The sequence below is a fragment of the Lichenostomus cassidix genome, chromosome 2 (genome assembly GCF_008360975.1).
Source record: "Lichenostomus cassidix isolate B80296 chromosome 2, HeHo_3.0, whole genome shotgun sequence".
NCBI classification, from domain to species: Eukaryota; Metazoa; Chordata; class Aves; order Passeriformes; family Meliphagidae; genus Lichenostomus; species Lichenostomus cassidix.
In genome coordinates, this window is record NC_139482.1 from 63309593 (window position 1) to 63333448 (window position 23856).

The following is a 23856-nucleotide window of genomic DNA, read 5'->3' on the forward strand; positions in this document are numbered from 1 at the left end:
GATCACTTATAATTAACATTTGAAACTTGCTGAAATCAAATGGGAATAGATACGGTCAGTTACTCCTAAGTAAACTTTACCTTGAATGAGAAGTTATCCTACTGAATCCAGTGTGGGCCTGGGATTCAGCTGATGATTAGTGATTATGATTATTTTTGCTCTAAGACCTTTGAATTTAAATGAAAATACATATGGTATACAAGTTTCTTCATAACCAGTGATCTTCATGTATGTAGTTGAATTCTGCTTGGCACACTTATGAAAGGCAGGGGTGTCAGCCCCACTCCTCCCATTTCTAGTGGCTATCAAGGCCAGCAAAAGCCTTAGTGCAGATGCTGTAATAATACTGATGGTTCAGAGAAACACCCTTATCTCCACAACCAAAGGAAATCTGCTTGCATTTGCAGGGTTTGCTGAGTTACTTTTCTTGATCCATCCACTGGGAAATGCTATTCAGTGTAGACAAGGCCCAAACTCAAACAGAATAATAAAAGTGATTTACATTTCTCATAAGCAAAACAAGGCTCTTTCCTCAAATGTACTGCTTCTCTTTAAGAGTGAAAGAGCTTCATCACACATCTCCTGCAACATGTTGTTCTTTCCAGATATGGCATTTTGTTAGGAAGTTGTGACACACAGTTTGTGGGAGCACTTGCCAGCTGAGCAATGCTTTCACTACTGCTCACCACACTCCTTAAACAGGCGCACTAATTACATTACAGGCTGCCTCTATGGAGCAATATGAGGCTATAGTATTTTCCTAGGAACCACAGCAAGGAAGTCAGCATGTGCCTTCAGTTGTATTAGCTGTATACCTGCTGTGACCAGAATTTCTGTTGACAAATAATGACAACCTCATTAAACATTCACTCTAGAGGTGTTTCTGGTGCTCAGAAGTGCTCATACTTTCAGGTTATCGCTGAATGCTTCTTTCAGTACCAAGGAGTTACTAAGGAAGTGTTCTTATTCAAATAAGAAAAATAGTAGGCATTGATAAAAAGAGGTATTTTTAATGCCACATACAATTAACCTGGTACACCACAAATAGCTGGCCTCCAGCTGTATTTAATGTCACTGATCACAGCTCTTTGAGCCCAAAATTCAGTCAGTTTTCAATCCCTTTCACTGTCCTTCTAGCTAGTCCACACTCATCAGTTTGCCTACAAAAATGTTATTTGGAAACTGTCAAAAGCCGAAGTCAAAATAAACAAGATCCATTGCTTTTTCATCATCCACTGAACAAGTTAATTTCATCTTAGAAGGGGAGCTAAGCATGATTTTATTATCATAAATTCATGCCAACTATCTTCAGTCTTGTCCTTCTTTCATTTGAAAATGGTTTCCAGGATTATTTGCTCCACCACCTTCTCAGGCATTGAAGTGAAGCTGACTGGCCCAGATCCTCATTCCTTCTTGCTGTTCTCAAAGACAGGACTGATATTTGCTTTTCCTAGTCCTTAGGATTTTCCCCTCCCAACCTGATTCTGCTCTTATGAGGGGGTCTTCACTACTCCTGACTTTCTGATGGGTCTCAGGAAGTTTGGAATCCTGAGAAGCCCAGGTGAAGATGCCAACATGTACCTCAGCGTCTTCCATGCCCTTTGTTACCAGGTCCCATTTGTGAACTAATTTATAGTATTAAATACAACAGTTTTTACAATTATGATAATAGGATGAAAATCACAAGGTCAGTGATCTTAGCTAACAATAGGCTTTAGTAACACAGGTTTTAGACACAGTAGTAACTATCTACATTACAATTTTTTCCTCTTCTCAAAACCACCAAGTTTAGAGAACTTTTAGACAACCTATGAAGCTATACTGGCATTGGTATTTTCAGCTACAGTGGCTGAGCAGTTCTCTTCTGAGTGCATTGTTCCATCTGCTTTTAAGTATAAATATAAAACAATGAAGTAGAGAAAAGAAGAACTCTGAAGGAAAGTAACAAATCATTTACATATGCTAAATTTGAAATCAGTGATGGCTCATTTGCACTTGAAGACTAAACTGTATACAGCCTGGATGAACAGGTCTTTTTTCCATAGCAGAAAGAGGTAATATGGGATCACTGCAGGTATAAAGACAAATAGCAAAGATACATAAGAGCTGATTTTCATTTCTGGCTATGATGTTAATGCGATTATTAATCATGTCCACTCCAGTGTCCATACTTCAGAAAGGACAATGAAAAAACCAAAGATGGTTCAGCAAGAAAACATTATTTTCATTACAGAAGTAATTGGTTGTTAGACTAAGAAACCAGAGAATTTCATACTTTGTAAACTTTAAAGAACACTCAAGCTGATCTGAGACACCTGACTAGTCTGTTGGTATGAGTACATGTGGAATTACTGGATATTAGTAAATACTGTAATCTGCAGGAAAATAGCACTGTGAGTTCTGTGAGTGGACACTAAAATACCGGAAATTATAAACAGCATCAGGCATGTATTTTCTATGGCTTACACATATCACTACTAGCCTCAATCTCCCACTCTTCACAACAGTGCTGACTTTTTGAATTTACAGTGCAGTGCAGTGGCTTCTTTCTTCCTTCTCAGCATCACATGCCTGCCATGAGGGCAAATGGAAGACATGGTGCCAGGCACAGACAGAAGGCATTTGTTTTTTTCCATTCTCAGTCCTCTGCTACAGACATGCCACTTCCACAGGACTATTTTCATCAGTACTCTTATTACTTAACAGTAAATGGTGGCACATACATCTGTCTGTCTGAAAAATACATTTTAGTAGTTCTGTTGTATTGTGGAGAAAACACCAAATGAATGGCCTCTGTTAAGCAAATGAGACTAATTATACAGTGTCCTGTTTCCTGAATATTTCTGTGGGAAATACCCATAATGGCAAGGCTCTCCTGGGACATCATCTGGAGTTCCAAAGTCCCAGATTCAAGGCCTCTCAACCTGGACAATCAAAGCTGCAAGCACACAAATGCCCTGCCTTCTGTGTAAAGCGCTGGGCTCATGTTTGGTCATACTGGATTATACCTCTGTGGGAGGCAGGGTGTTGACCAGATGTATGCAACATTCAGATAAAGGAGAGAGAACTACCTCTTCCTGCAATGTGTTTGGGTAAAGGGAGTCAGTCATGATCCCCCCAGGCTTCAGTTTCTTGTCACTAACAAGGCTTGGCTCGTGTGTTTTCCAAAGAAGTCCAAATCTTACAACCCACTGACTCCATAATTAAATAGACTTTAAGGCACAAAGCTCCTGTGGAAGCCATCTCATGTGGTATGTGACAACCCCGTATTGATCCCTCTGCCAGCAGATAGATGTGGATGGACTCAGCACGTGCAGTGCTCCTGCTAGGAGTGGTTTGTGACTGTGTGTTGAACCGTGGCTAGCACCACTGAACATGGAGGAAATGGTCACAAATCAGGCTCCTGTGCGACGGGCAAAAATAATAATAATAAAAAGCTCCCTGTTGCTTCTCTACGTGCAGTGAAATAGGAAATTACTGAGGCAGCCGCAGGTGGCTGGTGCCCTGACCACTCTGCTATGACCAACCAGCTGCACATTTCTCAACGTTTCTAACGCCAAAACCACACTCTGGCTCTGCTGTGCTCTGCAGTGCGATGGGAGCCGAGCTCTGCCTCAGCATTACCAGACGCCGGGCAGGGAGGGGGCTGGGGTTGGGCTCAGAGCAGAGCACCCAGGAAGTGAGATTCCCACGAAAGCCCAGCGAGATCAAGTGCTGGTCTTTTTTACATGGCTTGAGGCACAGCATTTTGGGCCGTGCTGCAGCAGCCCTAACCGCGCCGGGAAGGGCCGCCAGCCCCCGGCCGGGGCGGTGGAAGGTAGAGGAGGCCAAGATGTCTGATCAGCCCCGCAGCGGCCGCCCGGCACGGCCGGCATCCCCCACCCGGTGCGAGCGGCGGCGGGGCCCGCTCGGTCACATGGAGGCGCCATTTCCTCTGCCCTTGCTTCGCCCTTTAGGCCGCCGCGGTGCCGCCGGCGCCTCGCCCCGCACGGGGCGGTTGCGGGCGGGCGACGCGTCCCCGTGTGCCCCCCCACCGCACATTGCCCGGCCGAGAGGCGGGGGGGGCTGCGGCGGGGGAAGGGGCAGGGGCTGGCCGGCCGCTTGGCTAAAAACAGCCCTCGCCTAATAAAGCGATGGGGCCCGGTGCCCGCGCCCTATAAATACGCTCGGTGCGGGGCCCGCGGGCTTTGGCCGGCGCGGCTTGGCTCGGCTCTGCAGGCGGCGCGGTGCAGCCAGCGCAGCGGGGCCGCTACTACCACCGCCTCTGCCACCAGCACAGCCCCGGCCCCCGCACCCCAACACCCCAGCGAGATGCCCCGGGTAGACGCAGACCTCAAACTGGACTTTAAAGATGTCTTGGTCAGACCTAAAAGGAGCAGCCTCAAAAGCAGATCAGAGGTGGGCGCATCCAAACCCAGCATGCTTCCTCCCCCTCCCCCCTTCTCAACGCTTAACTTCCTTAACCTCCCTTCTCTCCCTGCTTTATTTTTATTCTCGGTCTAGCGCAGCAATACCCTCCCCGATCGAGACGCCCTTTGCGTGGCGGGGGGATGCCGCCGCTCCCGGGAGGGGGGACGGGGCCCGGGGTGCGGAGCCCGCGGCGTGTCCCCCCGGGGCTCTGGCGGAGCGGGGTACGGCGGGCGCCGCAAGCCTGTGCCGCGCTAGCCTCCCCTGGTGCTGAGGCTGAAATACATGCTGGGCAATGGGGGGTGGCTTGGTCCTAACAGGTGCCTCTGCGGCGCTGAGCGGGGGGCGCTGACCTCCTGTTTCGGAGGGGCGGGGGCGGTGATCCGGCAGCGCCGCAGGACAGGGGTGTCCGGTTACCCGCCCCGCAGCCTGGGCCGCGGAAGCCTGTGATGCCACCCGACAGTCAGCATTGCTCTCAGCCTCGGGGGCTGTAGGTGGTGCTGGTACCGAGGAACTGATGTGCTCATTTAAAAAAATAATTGCAATGAAAACCCGCGAAGATGCTGGGAGCGCTTCGCAGTGCGCAGGGTGCCGCGGGCTGGGACCCCATCATGGAGAGTACTGAGGGAAAACCCATCAAACCGGGGGCGATAGGTGCGTTTCACCCTCGCTTGGGTTTAACCCCCGTGTGACCTGGAGTCCCCTCGGGGCTCTGTGTCACTGCTGGCCCAGGGCCACTGTCAGCCGGAACAGTGCTGTAGTTCTCTCTCATCAGGGATCAGGAAAGACCCCAGGAAATCAATCCCTGAGGATCGATTGCCTTCATAAAAAAAAGATGGCTGCCTCCGGATCGAAGGTGCCTTCTCGTTTGCCCCATATAACCCCAAGGTTAACAAAGGATTTGGTTTGACTAAAGAAGGAATTATGTTGTGTTGGGGAATGAAAAGAGGATTAAGGTTTTCTCCAGGGGACACGGAGTTGTAAGAGAGACTGAGGTAGAAAGGGAAAGGGAAGCAGAGAGGCTGTGTTTACTACGGGGATAGAGGGATTTTGAGGGCAACAGCTAAGCAAAACTTCTTTGCCATCATGAGGTGTACGATCAGAGAGACCCTCTCAGTAGGACACTGATGTCTAGGAAGTAATTTTTAATTTGTGGTCAATGGTGTCCTGACCGAGTAACTCCTCATCCTGTGCAATTACTGCACATAAAGCCTGTGGGCTTGGGGACCTATGGACCGTCCTTAAAATTCACTGTGCCGGCCTGGCAAACAGGTGGAGCTGTGCTCCACCGAGTGAGTGGCACATGGCTCCTTCAAGTGCAGTGTTTTGTGTATTTAGCTATGGAAAGAAGGGCTGCTGGGAAGGGAAAACGATAGAAGGAACATGAGCTGATATGGCAGGGTTGTAACGGGTGGCTGTGATGAACTGCTAAAACATTGCAGATGAGAAAAAGTGCGTGTCATGAGGGGGTCAGTGAAAAACGATGAAGGTTAAGAAATTGGACACCATCACTGAGGCTGTGGTAACAGGGATAAACAGAGTCTGTGAGAGCCAGATCTGAAATGGACAGCCCCAGTCTGCTTCAAAACAAGAATATAAATAAATAGTTCTGGCAGAGGAACAGAGGTAGCATGCTACAGTGCCTATTACCCAGCAAGCTGCTGCTTTGAAGCTTGTATCAGCAAGCGTCTGCTTCTCTGGTGTGAATGCCTCGTTTTGCGCAAGGATAGCTTTTTATGCAGTGACTAGAGTTAAGTCAGCTTCCTATAAAGACAGTTTGGGATGTTTGCAGATCTTGTAGGTTTGCTGTGTTGGTACTTGTTTCTGATTCCTTGCACTGTCTTCATTTTCCTTGGTTGGAGCAAGGATGGGAGTGGGAGCAGCATTATCTGTGGGGTCTTGGTACTCCCATAGCCTGTTCTTCCCTTGGCCGGGCTTACTCATGCCCATTAGAAGTTCACCAGACAAGTGTCCTGTAGGAAGTTGTTAATTTAAATTTTGTAAATTCAGCTAAGGTTGAAGTCAACAAGAACAGTACAGTTTGCTAAAATAGGTATAGAAAATGGCAGCCAGCATGATCAGCAGTGTTGACTAATTTCCACATGAGGAAAAACCTGAACATACCAGGATAATTCAGTATGGAGAAGAAGCAGCTGTTGAGGATATGCTAAAAGTCCATGAAATGAGGAGTGGACTGGAATGGAAAAGGTGAAACTGAGCAGTGGTTGTTGATTGTCTCTCATAAAACAAGAAGCACTGAATGTACCAGGCAAAGGTCATAGTTTTTATGCAACATATAATTTGTCTTACTGTTACGGGATACTGGAGAGGCTAAAGGTGTGAAGCACTAAAAAATTACAAGGCAAGTTCTTGCCTTGTTTTGTGAGTGTCTCTTTTGCAGTATTTTGATGTCTCTTCTGAAACATAACTCTTTTCCTTTTTAAAGTTCCTTTGAAAGAGATGTTTTTCCTTTGTAAAACTGTAAGGCAGTGGTTCTGGTGCTGGTATCTGTGTGGAGTTGGTAGTGGGATACTCTCCCCCCTCCCCCCCTTTGGTTGTAGTTAATACATTGTATAAAAAGGGAGTAAAGTAAACTTTCATGCTTGTTTCATACCTGTCTTCTTTGTACTATTTTATAATGTTAGCTGCAACTGTAAAATTCCTGTAAGAATGGTTTGTCATCCATGATGGCTGGAGAATGGAACCTCTGACAGTAAATAGGAAGAAGGGGGAGTCTCTATTAATATATGTCTTAGTTTTATAAGGGCACTTAAGCAACCCTTCACTTATGAGCTTATACAAGAACCCGATTCACAGTTTATCACTGAGGCACCAAGTTCTTTCTCTTATACAAATCAGTAATAAATCCCTCACTGTATTAATCAGAATCTAGCCTGGAATTTGGCAGTGCTCACGGTGTGTTTTAAATAAATAATAAAAAATGCTGCATTTTTTCTGTTGCTTTCCTTCTGGTGATGGATTTCAGTTTAGTTCAGGTCTCCAAATACTACTGTGTTAAAGTTGCAGTGGGGGTTAATGAAAACTTGAAGAGCCTTCATTTTTGCTAGCGACTAAACTAATATCTTATAGTTGTGCATTTCTTTTTTTTCCTTTTGAGCTTTTTTCCCCTGTGTAGGAAGATCCTAGGTAGGCCAGTGGGAACTGATCTAATTTGATAATACCTCTTGCAGATGTAAGGTAAAAATGCCTGATGTTACCATGATCATTTGAAGGTGCTGAAGAAGAAATAACTTTGAAGGTGAAGGCGGATACAGTTTTAAGACATTAACTTAGAAACTAGCAGCTTCTTGGTTTAGCAAGCCAAGGTATGATTGTTCATATTGTATGGCAAGAGGGCTGGTAACCGTGACCAAAAGAGCGTACTTTATTATATTGTCATTTATGTTAAAAACTGGGTCAAAGTCCTCTATGCCCTGAAGATGGAGGGAGTTGCAATTCTGACTTCTGTGGAGTTAGGACTTCACCTTGAGTTTCTCAGGCAGCCATACAAACAGCTGAGATTACTTCTGTATACAATAATTAGAGTCCTCATTGTCCTTTATTTTCAAACCCTTCTGCCTTGTTCCTTCGCTTTTTAAAAATTTTATTGAGATCCTTTTTCATTAGTAAGAGCTCTATTTAATGCAGAAAACATTCTTTTACTTTTCTTTTCTTACTTGGATGGCAGAAATTATAAAAAAATTAAATTTAAGTGATGTAATAGTGGAACAAAAGGAACAGGAAATGTGAGGAAAATCAAGAAGCCGTGTCTAAACATGCTAAACATGCTGTATCTGAAATCTGTGGCAAAACTCGTGTTAGATTACAATCAGTTATTTAAAAAAATGCGTGTCTGTTCATTGCAGGTCGACCTCACGCGCACCTTCACCTTCCGTAACTCCAAGCAGACATACACAGGAATTCCCATTATAGTGGCAAACATGGACACTGTGGGGACATTTGAAATGGCCGTGGTTATGGCAAAAGTAAGTCTTGACTCACATTTCTGCAACAGTTGGGAAACTGTTGGGTCACAGTGAGCAGCCTTTGTTAATTTTTAGCTACATCTGTTGGAGAATGGGGGAACGGGAGTTTAAAAATCCAGAATAAGAAAAAGCAGGTGTGCTTTTACAACAACACAGTTATCACAGACCGGGCTCCTGATATAAGAGGGTTTCAGTGGAAATGCTTCCATACTGGTTAGCTTCCATCTTGGGTGTAGTTCAGCTTCAGGTGGAGCTTCTAGAGCTTTGTTTTTGAGGTTTGTTTGTGCTCCCTGCCAGAAAAAAAATACTAGCTGACAAGTTTTGAAAGTGTAGGTTACTGAATAAAGCTGCACAGTTTCTTAAGTTAATGAGCCTCTGTCACATTTAAAATACTGACAGTAGCTTAATGAAACATATCATAAACCTGGTCCTGAAAGGTTGGCTAAGTATGCCAAGTTACCTTTGAGGAGCTTTTTAGAGTTGCCTGGTCTGTTAGTCACTGTTCTTGTTTCTTTCAAGTAGGATGAGCCTATACTTAAAAGGGGATTTTCTAATGCCGTATTTTGCAGCTGAGGGAAAAATTACTAACTTGGACATTAATATCAGTTCTCTTGTTTTTTTGCTAGCATGCAATGTTCACTGCAATTCACAAGCATTATTCTCTGGAAGAATGGAAACTGTTTGCTGCCAATCACCCAGAATGCCTTGAGGTACATTTTTGTACTGTAAATTATTATGGTTTATTGCTTTGTTCTGAAGTCACATATGCTGCAGTCTCTGGGGAATACTGTTGTCAAGTGAGGTTTTGGGGAATGAAGATATTTGCTGTTCTTAAATTCATCAAGGGAAGTGGCTTGTCCTGTTTTAAAAAGAATAGCTGTGTGAGTCCATTATGAAAGTGCTTATATTAAGATGCAAAAAAGCAAAGTTTATAGATGTCTGGAATGGAAACAGAGAGGTATCCTGAACAAAGAAGAAGGAAATACTTGGGAGTAGGTCTTAAGTGCTGTGCTTCTGTTGCTGTTGGGAGCTGTGGTAGTGTACAAATGTGGGTAATTTCAAGTAACCCAACCACAGGCTGGTTCTGCACGCCCTTGTGCTGGGCAGAGTCTGTGCCCTCAGGTGCGCAAATGGATCTGGAGTCTGTAGGCTGGAGGGGCCCAGGCAGGGATGAACATTGAAAGCTGTCAGAGCTTATGTGTCTTCCACTTACCTCCTCGCACTAGAGCACACTTTGTGCTATTCTTGGCTGTGCTACCCTTGTTCACAGGGTCCTAACCCAAGCCATTACATTTAGTACATTTAGACATTGACTTAAATTCTAACTTCTTCACATTCAGATTTCTTGTTCTCTTCTGGTAGGCCCCTGTACCAGGAGAGGCACTGTAAGAGTGTGTCTGGCTGTCTCCCCTTCTCCTCAGAGTTCAGTGCAGTCTTTAATCTTTCTCTGTATAGAAAAGAATACCACACAGTGGTATTGTATCTTTACCTGTGGCACATTTTAGAATTATATTATAAAGGCTGTTGAGTACAGGGTTGTCTGAAAGTGAGCCTAGCACTTAAGTCAGTTAGGATTACTTTTATGCCACCATAGGGTAGAAAGTGGTCACAGGAATGTCCTGTGTCTGAGCACTTTAAAACTTAACTTATTTGTGGTACATAATGACTGGGATAGGATCCCCTAGTGATTAAATACTGACTTGCGCTGTGACCTTGGATTTCTGCAGAGGTTTTGTGGGCCAACAGCTGTGGAAACTATTTTTCCTTTGGAAAAAACTCATTGGAAGACAAAGGAAGAAGCAATCTGCCTGTTTTCAGTGGTAGCTGACCCTGCTTGAGAAAGAGGGTTGGACTACAAAATCTCCAGAGGACTCTTCCAAACAAAATTATTTTGTGATTCTGTAGATGATACGAGTGCTTGGTGAACTTAAAGACCCAGATTTTACTCTCTGACACTCTTCTTGGAAGTATACCAAGTTAGGGCTTTATCTGTGTTTGTGTTAATATGAGTATGGCTGAACCTTGATTGATTTCAGGTAGTTATATTTGCCTGTGACAATCCACTTGTGAATGAATGTTAAAGTGCTGATTTCTCTCTATTTTGTATAATTTAAACAAGACAGAAATAGCACACTGAGTTTCCCAGGAGGGTATTTATTTCATATTACATAGTGTGATTTTTCATTAGTTACCAGCACAAGTCCTGCCAAGACTGTGCAGGAAAGGACATACAAATTGTGTGTGTTTATCTCAGGTTTTGCAACCTACTACTCTGTTTTGTTCTCTCTGTCTTTTTAGCATGTAGCAGCAAGCTCAGGTAGTGGACAAGATGATTTGAACAGGTTAAGAAGTATTCTAGAGGCCATTCCACCTATCAGATTCATCTGCCTGGACGTGGCAAATGGCTATTCAGAATATTTTGTGGAGTTTGTGAAGTCTGTCCGTGCCTTGTTCCCACATCACACCATTATGGTAAGTGTGTACAAAGGGTGGAGGGGGTGTATGTATATGAATTCTGTCCAGGAACAGGACCTGGAGTTTGATTGGTGGGCATCAGAAGCTAGAAGAGGGAGGGAAGCAAGGAAAAATGTTTAATAACAATTTGGCATTGTTCATCTTCCATTGCTGATGATTTCTGTGGGAATGTTTAGCTCTGATAGAGCTGTTTGATTGAAGTTGGCATGAAGGGCTGGGTGGATCCAGTTCTTCTCCTACTCATGTCCTCCTTCCCGCACTAGATGAGACCTCTGAATCATTAAGTGTATAGGTTTGCTTTGGTGATTCCAAGCAGAGGTTTGTTGTGGGAATGTGCTAGCATTTCTGGCCAGTTGAGGCCAGTGACTGTTAGATCACTATGAAGACAGTGCAATGCAGATTGATCCTTGCCCATGAAAAGAATGAGAGGGGTGCTGTGCAGTTGTGAAAAGCATTATTAGGGAGGAAAATGCCCAGTGCTGGGACTTTTTTATGTGCTTTCTGTGATGTTACTATCTCATCTCAGAGTGCTAATTCCATGCTTCCTTCAGCCCTTTTGCACTAAGAGTAGAGTGTTGGCACAGACATGGAACTCCTTGCAGCAGAGCGTACAGCCGCTTTCCCAGGGCTCTTGGAGAAATGTGTCTGAGTTGTTTCCATGAGAATAGCAGAAATCCTCAAACAAGCAGCAGATCTGTAATGAGGCTATCAGCTTTTCTTAAAGCCAGGACAGCAAAAAATCATGGGTTTAGGCAACACTTGCCTACTTTCCTATGCCAGGGACAAAGCTTCACACATGTAAAGTAAATGTGAAGTAAAAATGGTCGTAAATGCACTTTTTGCCTTGGTTTGGTAAAGAACGACACGTTCAAGCAGCTCAGGAGAGGCTGCTTTCCTTTCTCCCATGTCAGAGGAAGGCAGCGTTCTTGCTTCTGAATGATGGAAAATTGAAGTGGGCTGGAATGCTTGTTGGATTCTTGGTTACCGTATGCTAATGAATAGGCATCCTTCAACAGCTACCAGGAGACTTGGGAACCATTTTGGTATGGTAATATTTCTTGTGGCTTTGGAGAGAGATTTTGGAACTATAAAATGATAAATGTGGGCTTTTTGAGTTTTCTGCTTCATGTTCACTGCAGTGAGGGATGAAGCTGTTTCCTTGCTGTGTCCCTAGTGACATGATTACTCCAGTGTCTTTGGCTTTGAAGAGTTGTGGGAGGGAGTTTAAATCACATAGTAAAAGCCAAAAATCTTCTCTATCAGGAGTGGAAAGAAAATTGTGTGTCATGCCCTCCTCCACCTCCCCACAGACTGCTGACTTTGCTGACTGAGGAGGGAACACAACCAAGATGAATTGCCCAGAAGGCAGAGAAGGTCACGTCAAAGTCAGATATCAGGCCCAGATTTTAGACCAAGGTTCTTAGGGCCAGTCTCATCCACCTTCCACGTCTACTCAGCTGCCTTCCTAGAGTCTCTGCTTTTGTGACTAAGGTTATTGTTACTTCAGGTCTCACTGTCCTGACAGCACCACCAGCTTGAATACGTTTACAACCCCAACCTGTTCAGTTGCCTTCTCTGATTGTATCTCCTTTCTGTGAGCATGCCTTAATAGGGCTTCTGTTTTTCATCTCTGTGCAGTGATAATTTCCATTCCCAAAAGCATGCTAACAAACTTCGGGTGTTAAAAAACATTCAGTTTTCCAAAGCCTCTAGAGTCTGTTCAGTTCCTGAAGGTCTCTGATTCAACTAAAGACACCCACCTCTACCCTGTTTCCAAATGAGTTCACACTCTTTGCCAAAATAGCCTTTTGAAGCTGTTCCTGGCTGAAATGCAGGAGCTGGTCTAGGCTCCTTTTAATGGTAATCTAGAAGACATGTCCTGCTGCTACCTGTTCTGACTGCTTTGATGTGTCTGTGCTATGCCTGCAGTATGTTCTCTGCTGTTGTGACTTTCAAACAAAAGGGTTAGCAGTTAAATAGGAGGTATAAAAATAAAGAAGCTTTCTCATAGCTGAAAGTGATCTCCAGGACCTTGCAGGCTGTCTTGTTTGCTTTCCTCAGCATGACTATTCATTCCACAGTCAGCTGCAGTGCAATACATAACAGTAACCCAACCCTGGATCTCAGGGAATGCGTGTTCCCAGGGGCCACGTAATGGGTTCAGCTCGGAGGTTGAAAGGGGATGTGCAACGCAACTGTGGTAAACGTAGTACTCTCTGTGGCCAGTACTCCCATGCAGATGGGGGATGTCTCTTGTGTAACAACCTTTCAGATGCGTGGTTTTGTCTTTTTAAATACTTGCTTTCATAATCATATTACCTTATTTTCTTCTGCCTGGCTCTGGCACAAGGTTTTTCACTCCTGCATTTTTTATTAACTTACAAAGATCTGTTTCTCCATGGAACACAAAGGGTAGGGAAGACAAACAGGCATAAAGGTACAATGTGACTTGTCTTAAATCACTCATCAGGTAGGGAATGGGGGAAAAAGTCTTCCGAGTGTCTCACAAGTGCTTCCCAGGACCAGGAAAATCCTGAGGAGGATCACCCATTGGGGTGTTCTGCTGTTGCACAGTGTCATGTGCATCAGTTGTACATGCTTGCTCAAGTCTGGATAAAACCTTTAGTCAACATTTGTGATTGAAGATCAGAGACTTTGTATTACAAGTTGCATAGTCCTTATTTATTAGTTTAATTGTGGATGTTAGGGTTGTTCCATCACACTGAAGGTCTGTTCACAAGCCAAGATGTCTTTGCCAGCAAGATTTGCCAAGTTTTTATCCTGAACTTTTCTTTTCATAGTATTCCTTTGTTCATTATACAGGAGCAACCCTGAGGGGAGCAGGGAGTGTGGCAGGAAGGAGAAGAATGAGGCAAGAGCACACTTGGAGATACAGTGGCACCCACAAGATGTGGGCCGGAGAAGGAGATAAGCACAACTGCAAAGCAGAAGCAGAGGGAAACAGCAGGAGCTTGGAGTCAGTCACAGAACTTTTCCAGGCCTTAGTTGGAGGCAGGATTCAGTCAGATAAAGCCATGCAGACTGCTCCCAGTTCATGCCTCGAACACACACCAGAGTAAATGCAGTAATGGCATGTCCACCAGGGCTGAGGTCTCAGACAAGGGGCTAGGCAGGATTCCAGGATAGCAGACAGTGATGCTGCCAAGCCTGTCTCAGGTCAGGCACAGGACTGAGTGCAAACACTGGGTATGGCTCAGCCTTGCAAAGGGCATCTCCCTCCCATCCCATGGTTAAGCACCCCTTCTTTTGGTGGGTGGGAAGTGTCCTTTGGCCGTCTTCCTGATAATGTGGAGGCACAGACTGTGCTTTCTTCTAGGATAGAAGAAGAAAGTTTGAGAACTGCTGTCATAGACACTTCTCCCCAGCTCGATCCATTGCCATTTGCCAGCAGCTTTCAATCAGTGCAGCAATGTTCCTGTCTTAGGCAGTATGAGTTGATATTTATAGCAGGCTTTCATGAGGCACAATATCAAATGCCTGACTGAAATTCAGAGGCACTGCCCTACTGTGTTCACTAATTTTGTATCTCTGTCAGAGAAGCCGTAGTCTTTATAATCCTGTTAGGTAAAATCTCAATCTGATTAAAGTCATTAGGGAAACGCCCTTTGACTTTTCTGAGGCCAGGATTTTCCTCAGGACTGACCCACAGTTCAGTCATCCTGGATAGTGCTGGAAAGACCCAGAGTGGCGCTCACTTGAAACATCATACTGAGTGATGGTACATCTAAGTGCTGTCCTGAATGTGTAGGACCAGGCCCATAGCCAGAGTAATTATTTGTAGTCCCTAATAACTGACCCTACTGAAAACATAGTAGCTTATGTGAATTTCAGTTGTTACTGGTGCTGTTATTTTACTGGCAGGGTAGCAAAGTTAGATTAGTGGTAAGGTAATTACTGGACTATATCACTTTCAAGAAAGCAAATTCGGCAGCAGATTAGAAATGCATCGGGACATGGGCTCATCATTAAGATGAGCGTGGTTTTCACTGATACAATACTTGTGCACATTGCTGTGTTCCCTGACTACTTGTGTAAACACACTACAAAATAAATTGTCTGTAGGGACTTGACTGTGCAGGTTCCAATTGCTTTCTATTCTTTTAAGTTAATTTTGAGAGGGTTTCATTTCTGTAGTCTCAGTCTTTCTATATTGACCTTTTCAGATTTTTTTTTTTAGTTGAAGTATTCTGGCTTTACCATACCAGTGGGGACTTTAGAAGCCCTTTTGCCTCTATTTAGCTGTCATATTGGCATCAGTGGTAGGGCAAGCATTGGTTTCAGTGAAAGCAGAGCTCAACTGGATGTGAGAAAACAGCTTTCCCTATTCTTCAGCTGTGATACTGGGGTCTCTTCACATACAGGTAGCTGTGCCTCTCTCGTAGTGGTTTTTTTGTGTTCTCTGAGATCTGCAAAAGGTACCTAAAAGAAGCAAGCCTGTCATTGGCAGGTTGAAGTCTGCTATGTAGAGCTTCACGTCTTCCTTGAAAATTTGTTGAGGATCTGCAGATTCAGAAAGACAGAATTCACTGATGTGTGTACATGCATTCCAGGAAAAAATGTATGCTGGGTACCTAAGTGTTTTTCCCTGCTAGGATGAGCATTTTGAATCAACATATGCAGTTCCAACATTTTCTAGCAGTAACTTAACAGTAAACGTCTGGTTAGCATTTCTGAAGAGACAGTTTGACAACCCTCTATGCTCTGCTAATAAGAATACACTGCTGTTTAAGTTAAATACGTATTTGATCCCAAGTCTCATGGAACTCTGACTTGTATACCTGCTTGTTCCTGTTTTTGAATCTTTTGCATGTACTCCAGTATTTCACCAAGTTTTAATGTGCTGTGTGTCCTACAGCACAAGTGGTCATCTGCCTTCCAGAGGGTAAACTGCTTCTTTCATGTCCTAAGTGGCACACTCTCCATCACCCCACCTTGGAATGTACAGTATTAATTAGTGTAACAAATTAGCACTGAGCAGAATGGAAGCAGCACTTAGCTGAAACATTGTGTCTATTATATATTCTTTATTTCCTGAGTGTTCTGTTTTATTTTATTTTTAATTAATATCATGCTCTTTTGAGCAAAGTTAAGTGGTCCTGTATCATAGACCACAAATTGCTGCCTTATAGTATCATTGTTTTTATAAGTGCTTCAGGTGGTGGCTTGTCAGCTATTTCAAGCTAATAAAGGGGGGAAGTAAAATTCAATAGAAGTAAATAAATGGTGAAGTACAAGTCAGAAATCGGTAAGTGGAGAATAGGCCTTGTCCAGTATTCCCTGGGTACCTTTCTGTTGACTTCAGCAGGAGTTATGTTTGAATAAAAACTAAGAAAATATGAAGTAGGATTTTAGAATTTGCCTCCTGCTCTGCCCGTATCAGTAATGCTACACTTGCTAAGTCCTGCAGTATCATTATGTAGGAGGTTTTCTGAACATCTCTGGATCTAAATTCAGATCTCCACAAATGAATAGCCCATCTTGCTACAAAGTGCAGAACAGGTGATGTGGGGAACTGCAGGTTTACCTTGTGCAGTTTTTCTAGTTAAGAACATTCTGTAGACATGAGATAAGCCACAGAGCTGAAATACAAACCAAACGTAGGTTTTAAATGTCCCAGAGTACTGAAGGAGCTCTAAATGTTAGAGCAGAACTCCTCTCATCACCTATCAAAGGTCTTGAGAGTCCGGGGAGGTTCTGCTGACAGAAGGCAAGCCAGTGTTACTCCAGCTTACCAGTAGGGTGTGAGGGAAGACATGGGAATCTAGATACTGAGAGGCATGGGGCATTGGCCACCTCTCCAGGAAGCCCATTCTGAGGTTTGCCCACCCTCTTGCTTAAGAACTGATTCCTCATGTCAGGTCTGAACCTCCCTGAAGGACACAGCTTTGAGCCATTCATATGCATCCTGTCACTGGATGCCAGGGAGACCTCAGTGCCTCCCTCGCCACTTCTCCTCCTCAGAAAGTTGTAATGAGCAATGAGGTCACTCCTCAGCCCCCTTCTCTCCAAGGTACACAAACCCAGTGCCTCAGCTGCTCCCCACAGTACCTGCCTTTCAGGCCCATCACCAGTTTTGCTACCTTCTTCTGGCACATTCAAAGACTTTCACACCCTTCTTAAATGGTGGGGTGCAATTTACAGAATTGCATTTCTGTACAATGTTCCCTCAGTGTACGAAAACGCAGTTAGTACAACTATAGTGAGTCGGTTCAGCATGTGCTGTGTCAGCATTCATTTGCCTTGTGCTGCCCTTTGCAGCATAGTTGGAAAATGTACTGTAACAGTTGGTTTTCAAATGTAACTCAAAGCATTGGTTTTAGCTCATAAATCTCCTTTGAATAGGATTCAAACGTCATTTGAAATCTTTGCTCTTTGAAGACTGTCTTTTCCCCAAAAGTCATCTGGACAGAGGACACTCCTGGCAAGGGAATTAATCTCTAGCTTCACTGACTGCTGATCCATCAGATCCACATTTGGAGACATACAAGGCCCTGTCTTGTCACACTGAGCTTGCGTCAAAATATTTCTTTAACTGAATAGGCACAGACTGCAGCTTTCTGCACTTACTGCTCCAGTTTTAAAAGCCAATTACCAAGTGTGTGCTAAAAGGTTGTTTCATAGTTTCTCTTTTTAAAAGTATCAGTGGTTTTATCACACTGGCATTCTCTGCGTTCACAGCATCCATGGGCCATAAGAATCTGTATCTCATGGTATATTGCTACAGGCCCCATACTCTATACCAGCTGAAGCTCTTGACAGAAGGGAGCCCCTACATCAATAAACTGTGCATGAAAAACTGTACTGTAGGAATAGATAACACAATGCCAAGTGAAGTGCTACAAGTTTCTGCTACAGTTTCGAGTAGGTAAATGTTCCTGGAGGCAGGGTGACTGTGAGCCACCAGTGTGACACAGGGAAATGCATTCTTGTGTGTCAGGCAAGATACTTATATAAAAAAGGTGAGTGTTGTACAAAGCCTTGGTGAGAACTCATCTGTACCACTGTGGACAGTTCTCATTCCTCAGATTCAAGAAAGTTCTGTCTGGTATGACTTTAAGGAAGGCTGGTATGAAGGCAGACAAAGACTAAGCAATTGATTAGGGCTGTGCAGAGCCAATAGAAGATTTCTAGAAGAAGTAAGACAAAGGCTGAGGGAGCTGCCTTCACTTTTAACAAAGATAACAGTGTAGGCAAAAGGAGGAAAAGAGCTATTGAAGTGCAAGGAAAAATACAGTAAAGAACACAAATCAATGCAGAAATTCTTTCAAAGAAGACATCACCCTAAACAGCATTCTCTCTGTGTCTCTGCAAAGGTCATGCAGAGGTAACCAAACCCTGTTTTTAACCACTGGCATCACTACGACCAAATGTATGTATATGGTATGAATGCTCAGATTTATGTAGTCTGTATGTACAAGACATACCAATCTTGGCACCAGTGTACAAAATTAGAAGAACAGTACTTTCCTTGCTCTTTCAGTGGGCAGAGTGCTGAATCCTAACAGAAAAGATTTTTTCCAGAATTTTAAACAAGATCTGAACATCTTCCTGCAAAATGAGTTAGGCAAATGGCATGGAAGTCCATAGGCTGTTGAGGACAGATAGGCAGGGCAGGAGAGGTGGAGGAGTTCACTGTATATAAGAGAGAAGAGCCCTTATGGTTAGGGATTATGTGGTTGAGATCCTCTAGATGAGGATTAGGGGGATGGATGACAAAACAGATATCCTGGTGGTAAGTTAAGGATCAGGGTTTGCAGGTTAATTGTTAAATTCATTTGACTGGAGAATTTACCTGCATGACTGGTTTGATTTCTGTGGCACATGCAATGAACAGTATGGTGAACTATATTCTTCCATACTCTGTATAGTTCCACTTGTAAAGCTCTGGAAAAACTACGTTATTGTCTTTAGTCTTTACTGCAGCCATCTTGAAATCTCCTGTACATGTGATGCTGTTCTTTCTGTCTAGGCAGGCAACGTGGTGACAGGAGAGATGGTAGAAGAACTTATTCTTTCTGGAGCAGATATTATTAAAGTGGGTATTGGACCAGGTAAGTCAAATAAGGGTGGCTTTTGGTACCATTGGTGGAGGATGGAGGACATTGTCCAGATGGAACCAGTGTATAATGCTGTTTTCTTGCCTGTTAGAATGCCCAGATCCACTCAGATCAATAAAGTACCACCAACCTTGCATACAGTGTATTAAGGAAATACGTAGACAGGGTGCTAGTGTTTCGTACTGCACAGTGTTGCATATTGCGCCTTCAGTCAGTGAAGATGTCTATTATTGGAAGCACTGGGCTGCCTAAGTTCCTGACATTATCACCGATAACATGTGTTTAGGAACACTTTTCTAGCCTGTTGAAAAGAGGATGAGTCATCCCAGCTGAAGCTCAAAGGATACTGTGTTCAGGTATCCACTTCTATCAAGGAAAGATGGGTGTTCTGTGAAGCTGACGTTACCCTTGTCAGTGTCTTCAAAGGTGAAATGGCGTTAATTGTGAAATATGGTTAACTTTACCTCTACCTCTTATTGTTGCCTGGGAGCTAAAATTTACATTAATGCACTTACATGCTATCTATTGCTCTAACGTTTCCATGGAGAAATGAGAGTACCCTAAACTTCTTCCAGTGTTTTTCTAACGAGATACGACGGGAGGGAAACTCACGGCACTCTCAATATGAGATATAAAGTAAGCTCCATTTTATTTCACCAAACGAGAGACTTATATACTGTTACAGACATTTCTAATTATAGACACACACACACACCTGCAGCTGTTCTCACACATTCAGGGATCCTCCTGCTAACTCCCTTATTCTTTTCTCATAACACTCCTGACTCCTAATCTTTCTCATGGCATTCTTCCCACAGAACATTCTCAGGCAAACAAACCACTGCAGCTTGTTGGAATTTTACTGAGGCCTGGGAATACTAAAGCCTTGCTCAGCCCTGCTCAGTTAGCATGAGTTTTGCTGGAAAACTGCGTTTTCCAACATTTTTCCAATCTTCCCTTCCCTAATATTGTTGTCTGGCATACACTGCCATACTCTTCCTTTTTTTTTTCCCTCCTTGCACCTTCCTTCACATGTTCCTTCTCTTGCTATTTTCTTCTTAGACTGCAGCTGGAGTCACCATATGTGGGCTAGATTTTAAAGTGGCTAACACAAATGCCACTGACAGTATAGCTGTGATCAGCCAGTGCAATGCAGGCAGATTGTTTACTCTGCGGTGCCAATAGTGATGGTCTATGAATGGATAACTTGAGCAGAGAAAATGATGTAATAATAAAGGTTGCAGTTGTGCCCGGGAAGATATCAAACAATAAATACTGCAAAATACATGAAGAGTACAAAACAGAGATGTCATAGTGTAATTGTCACAGGCAAATTAAGATTTAAAAGAAGAATAATTAGAGTTTCTAGCCTCAAACACGAAAATATGAGTAAATGCTGTATAGTCCTCCCTGGAGATTTTCCTGAACAGATCTGTGCAAGTTGACCACACAAACCCACAAGTAACAACAAGTAATAATAAAATGTTTTATTATGAAGCATTACATACACTGTAAAGTACATGCCCTGTGGAGATTATATTAAAACTAGATTTCCTCCTACTTTGCAAGAATTTTTCTCAGTGTTTTCTTTTTGTCAGTTCTGGGAAGGATTTTTGGTAACTGTTGCTTTACTGGTAGCTTGAATATACCTGGATATGAGCTGAGTGAAGGGATCCAGATTTCACTGCATTTGGTTTAGAATCTGTTTTTAAGTTCTTGTTATCATGCACACCTTTTAGGTTTGTATCCTAAATTACAGGACCTTGACTGGCAAAAAGCAGTCTTCCTTTTGACTCTTAATATGAGGTAAAAAATATGGAAGGTATTCCAGAAGGGCTGTAGCCATGTTGCTGTGCTGAATTATCATTAAATTGGTTTTTATATATATATATATATATAGCTATATTTTTATCTATACATACATGTGTGCACAATGTATGTGTATAAATCATGTAGTTAATTTATTATATATAATTAATATATTTCCCCTTATGTTACACTATGCAACTTTCAGATGATTACTTATCTCACTTGTTAAATGCTGTATGCTGATTTTTTTATATTCCCAAAAATTGCAATCAACCAAATATTTCTGCCTTCAGTATTAAACAAAATATGGGAAAATTGTTACCAAAAAAAAAAAGCTTCTATTTTACCAGAGAATTGTTTCTTAAAACATGTAGAAAGGAGATAGAAATATTTATTAGAAGAAGTATTCAGGTAATAAATGCTACTGCTGAGTCTCACAGATTGTGATTCTGGTCCTTTTGTCCCTCGCATCAGGCACCTCAGTCAGATTTGCTTTCTTGTGATGCAGTAATTCCCTTACTGAGAAGCATTACTGATGGGATCTATCCTGGGTCTTGCCCTGGAAAAGCAAGGGGGGACATTAGTCTCCTGAGCCACAACTCCCATGAAGTGCTGTGAGAGCATTTCAAAACCCTGTTTGTTCCTTTTGTCTGTGAGAAGCCAGCATTGGCAATAGAGATTTCTTGAGAGAAAAATAATGCTGATAGAAACACATTTTTTCTGTATAATTTCTGTCATCCTAATGGGCTGTGTTTATTCCTCTCTTTCTCTTGTCTAGGTTCTGTGTGTACCACTCGGATTAAGACAGGGGTGGGCTATCCTCAGCTAAGTGCTGTTATTGAGTGTGCAGACTCAGCACATGGCTTGAAAGGACATATCATCTCTGTAAGTAACTATCATCCACTCTGATTCCCACTATGCAAATCTTTATGGAATAGGAGAATCAAGCAGTCTAATACCCTGCGTGTTAAAGCCTGTCCCTCTGTCATCTCCAGTTGACTCCTTTATTAGCTCCTGGGACAGTCAGTGGAGATCCAGATGTAAAGAAACCAATTCCCTCTAACATTAAAAACACATGGGCACCTCATTCCTGTTTATGCCTTTGGAAATCTACTTCTTACTCCCTGAATATGGAGTAAGCTTTACATGAACAGAATAGGAAGCTTGATAGGAAGCTTGCGTTTCACTGTTGAAACGCAAGCAGTAATTGCTATGAAAGACTTCTGAAAAAGGAGTGGAATGTAAACATGGCTTTCCTCAGGGAGTGTGACTGAGTGGCAGGCAGGCAGCAGAGGGGAATACAAGGTAAAATGATGCGAGCCCATCCGTGCCCTAGTTGGATTGATTCAGATGGCATCCTCACAGAGCTCTTTGCCCATGGGCAGGAGTGCTTGAGGTGGCTCTTTTGAGCACAGCTGGCAAGTGAGCCACTTAGATTCTCACCAAGCTCTGGGGAAATAACAAGCCTGTGGAGGAAAAAGAGCATCTGTCTGTTTTGCCTGCTAATGGCACTTTCCACTCCACCAGCAAGACCAGATTCACCTCATGCAGAGAAAGTAAATTGGTAAGCATGGCCCCAGACTGAGCTAGGGTGCAGTCTGCAGCACCAAAGGTCTCTTGTGCTTGGGCACACACAGGCAGTCAGCGTGCCCTGGCCGTGTCAGGCTGGCACAGCCTCTGCAGGCTGCCTGTGAGGCAGCTGCTCATGGGTGTGGCCCAGGGGCTCACCTGTGCTGTGCTCACAGGTACCCTCACAACCAGCAGCCTGCCTCTGCAGACCTAGGAGAGACCACACACTGGGTTTTAGATCTTCTGCCAAGTGAAGTCACTGGAAGGCCCTGGTTTCTTCGACGCAGTTGTTTAGTATCCATGTGAGGAAGAGTGTGTGTTGTGTTGTTGAGGAGGGAGGTGAGAGGAGAACAAACTGACTGGGGATGGGCAAAGGGTTTGACTGTATCTCTTGGAGGATAATGGAGCAGGAACACGTGTTACAGTCAGATCACTCCTGCTCTTTATTGTTAATGAATATGCATTCCCTTCTCTCTGTGACTCCTCCATATGAATTTTGCAGAGAAAAAGAAAAGCAGTCTGTGATTTTTATGACTTGGGCGGTATTGCAAATGTTTCTGTCTATAGCAGACAGTAGAACATGTTTTCAATAGAGCATGAAAGCCTCACTTGTTACTATGAAGGCTGGCTAAGTATAGGTGTCATCCTGGCAGTGGTGCTCAGAGACCCATCCTAGTTTTGCAATAATCGTTTTCTGCTAGCAGCCCTCAGAAGAATGCTGTTATCCTGATTTTACAAGAAAACAGGGAGTGTGTATTTAGACTGTTGAAAAATTGGATGGTTCTGTACTGTATCTCCTTTACTGCTTTGGGAATGGATTAGTTCTTGACCTGCTTAGGTTTCAGTGATCCCACACATATCATCCCCCTAGACATTGTGGGGGAATATAGGAGGGCAATTTGATACCTATCTACTACAACATTTGGGCCAAGAGAAATATCTTCAGCTGCAGCTGGGGTCTCTAACATCACTTCAGCTCAACTCTGTCACCCAATCTAAGGAGAGTAAAGTAAGGGTAAGGATATTATGCCTGAATTCCAAGCATTCAGATGGGTACTGGTGTATTAGGGAAAGGCTGGACTGCATGGTTGTTGCCAGAGCTCTGGTAAGAATATAATGGAAGAGAGGTATCCTCATGACAGAATAATACCATATGGCGGCAATCCTAAGTATAGAATTGGGTCTGGTGGCAACGAGTATACATGGCATCCCTCAAAATGTCTCACTGCTGTTTTCCTGGGGTTTGAAGAAGGGGCACACCCTGCCTGAGCCAAAAGAAATTCCTACAAGCAGAGTATTACCACAGCTATCTATGTCAATTCGTCAGGAGAAAATGGGTCTGGTAATTTTTTTGTTCTATTGGTAAGGAAGTAGCCGGAAGGAGGTGAAAAGATTCAAAACCTGCCAGATAACTTGATGTAGATTATAGCTAATGGTGTGATATAGGTTTGTGCCTTGGGGCACTTTCTTGTATCCACTTCTGTCTTGTCCAGTTCTTTCATCAAATTGCTCCTCATTCTTGTTATATTTGT

General features: G+C 43.5%; 1 protein-coding gene across 2 annotated transcripts in view; it reads left to right on the forward strand.

Moving 5' to 3' along the window:
• Window positions 1-3955: 3955 nt before the first annotated feature.
• The window catches only part of GMPR (guanosine monophosphate reductase), a 47478-nt gene continuing 27577 nt past the window's right edge, over window positions 3956-23856 (forward strand). The window contains exons 1-6 of one of the 2 annotated variants that reach the window (XM_085051856.1): window positions 3956-4398; window positions 8274-8393; window positions 9020-9103; window positions 10692-10865; window positions 18859-18940; window positions 21534-21640. In XM_085051856.1, the coding sequence (XP_084907982.1) occupies window positions 4312-4398; window positions 8274-8393; window positions 9020-9103; window positions 10692-10865; window positions 18859-18940; window positions 21534-21640 (654 nt within the window). In that variant the 5' untranslated portion in view covers window positions 3956-4311. Of the gene's footprint in view, window positions 4399-7712; window positions 7734-8273; window positions 8394-9019; window positions 9104-10691; window positions 10866-18858; window positions 18941-21533; window positions 21641-23856 lie in introns of those variants that run through there. The other variant, XM_085051857.1, reaches the window with a different exon arrangement.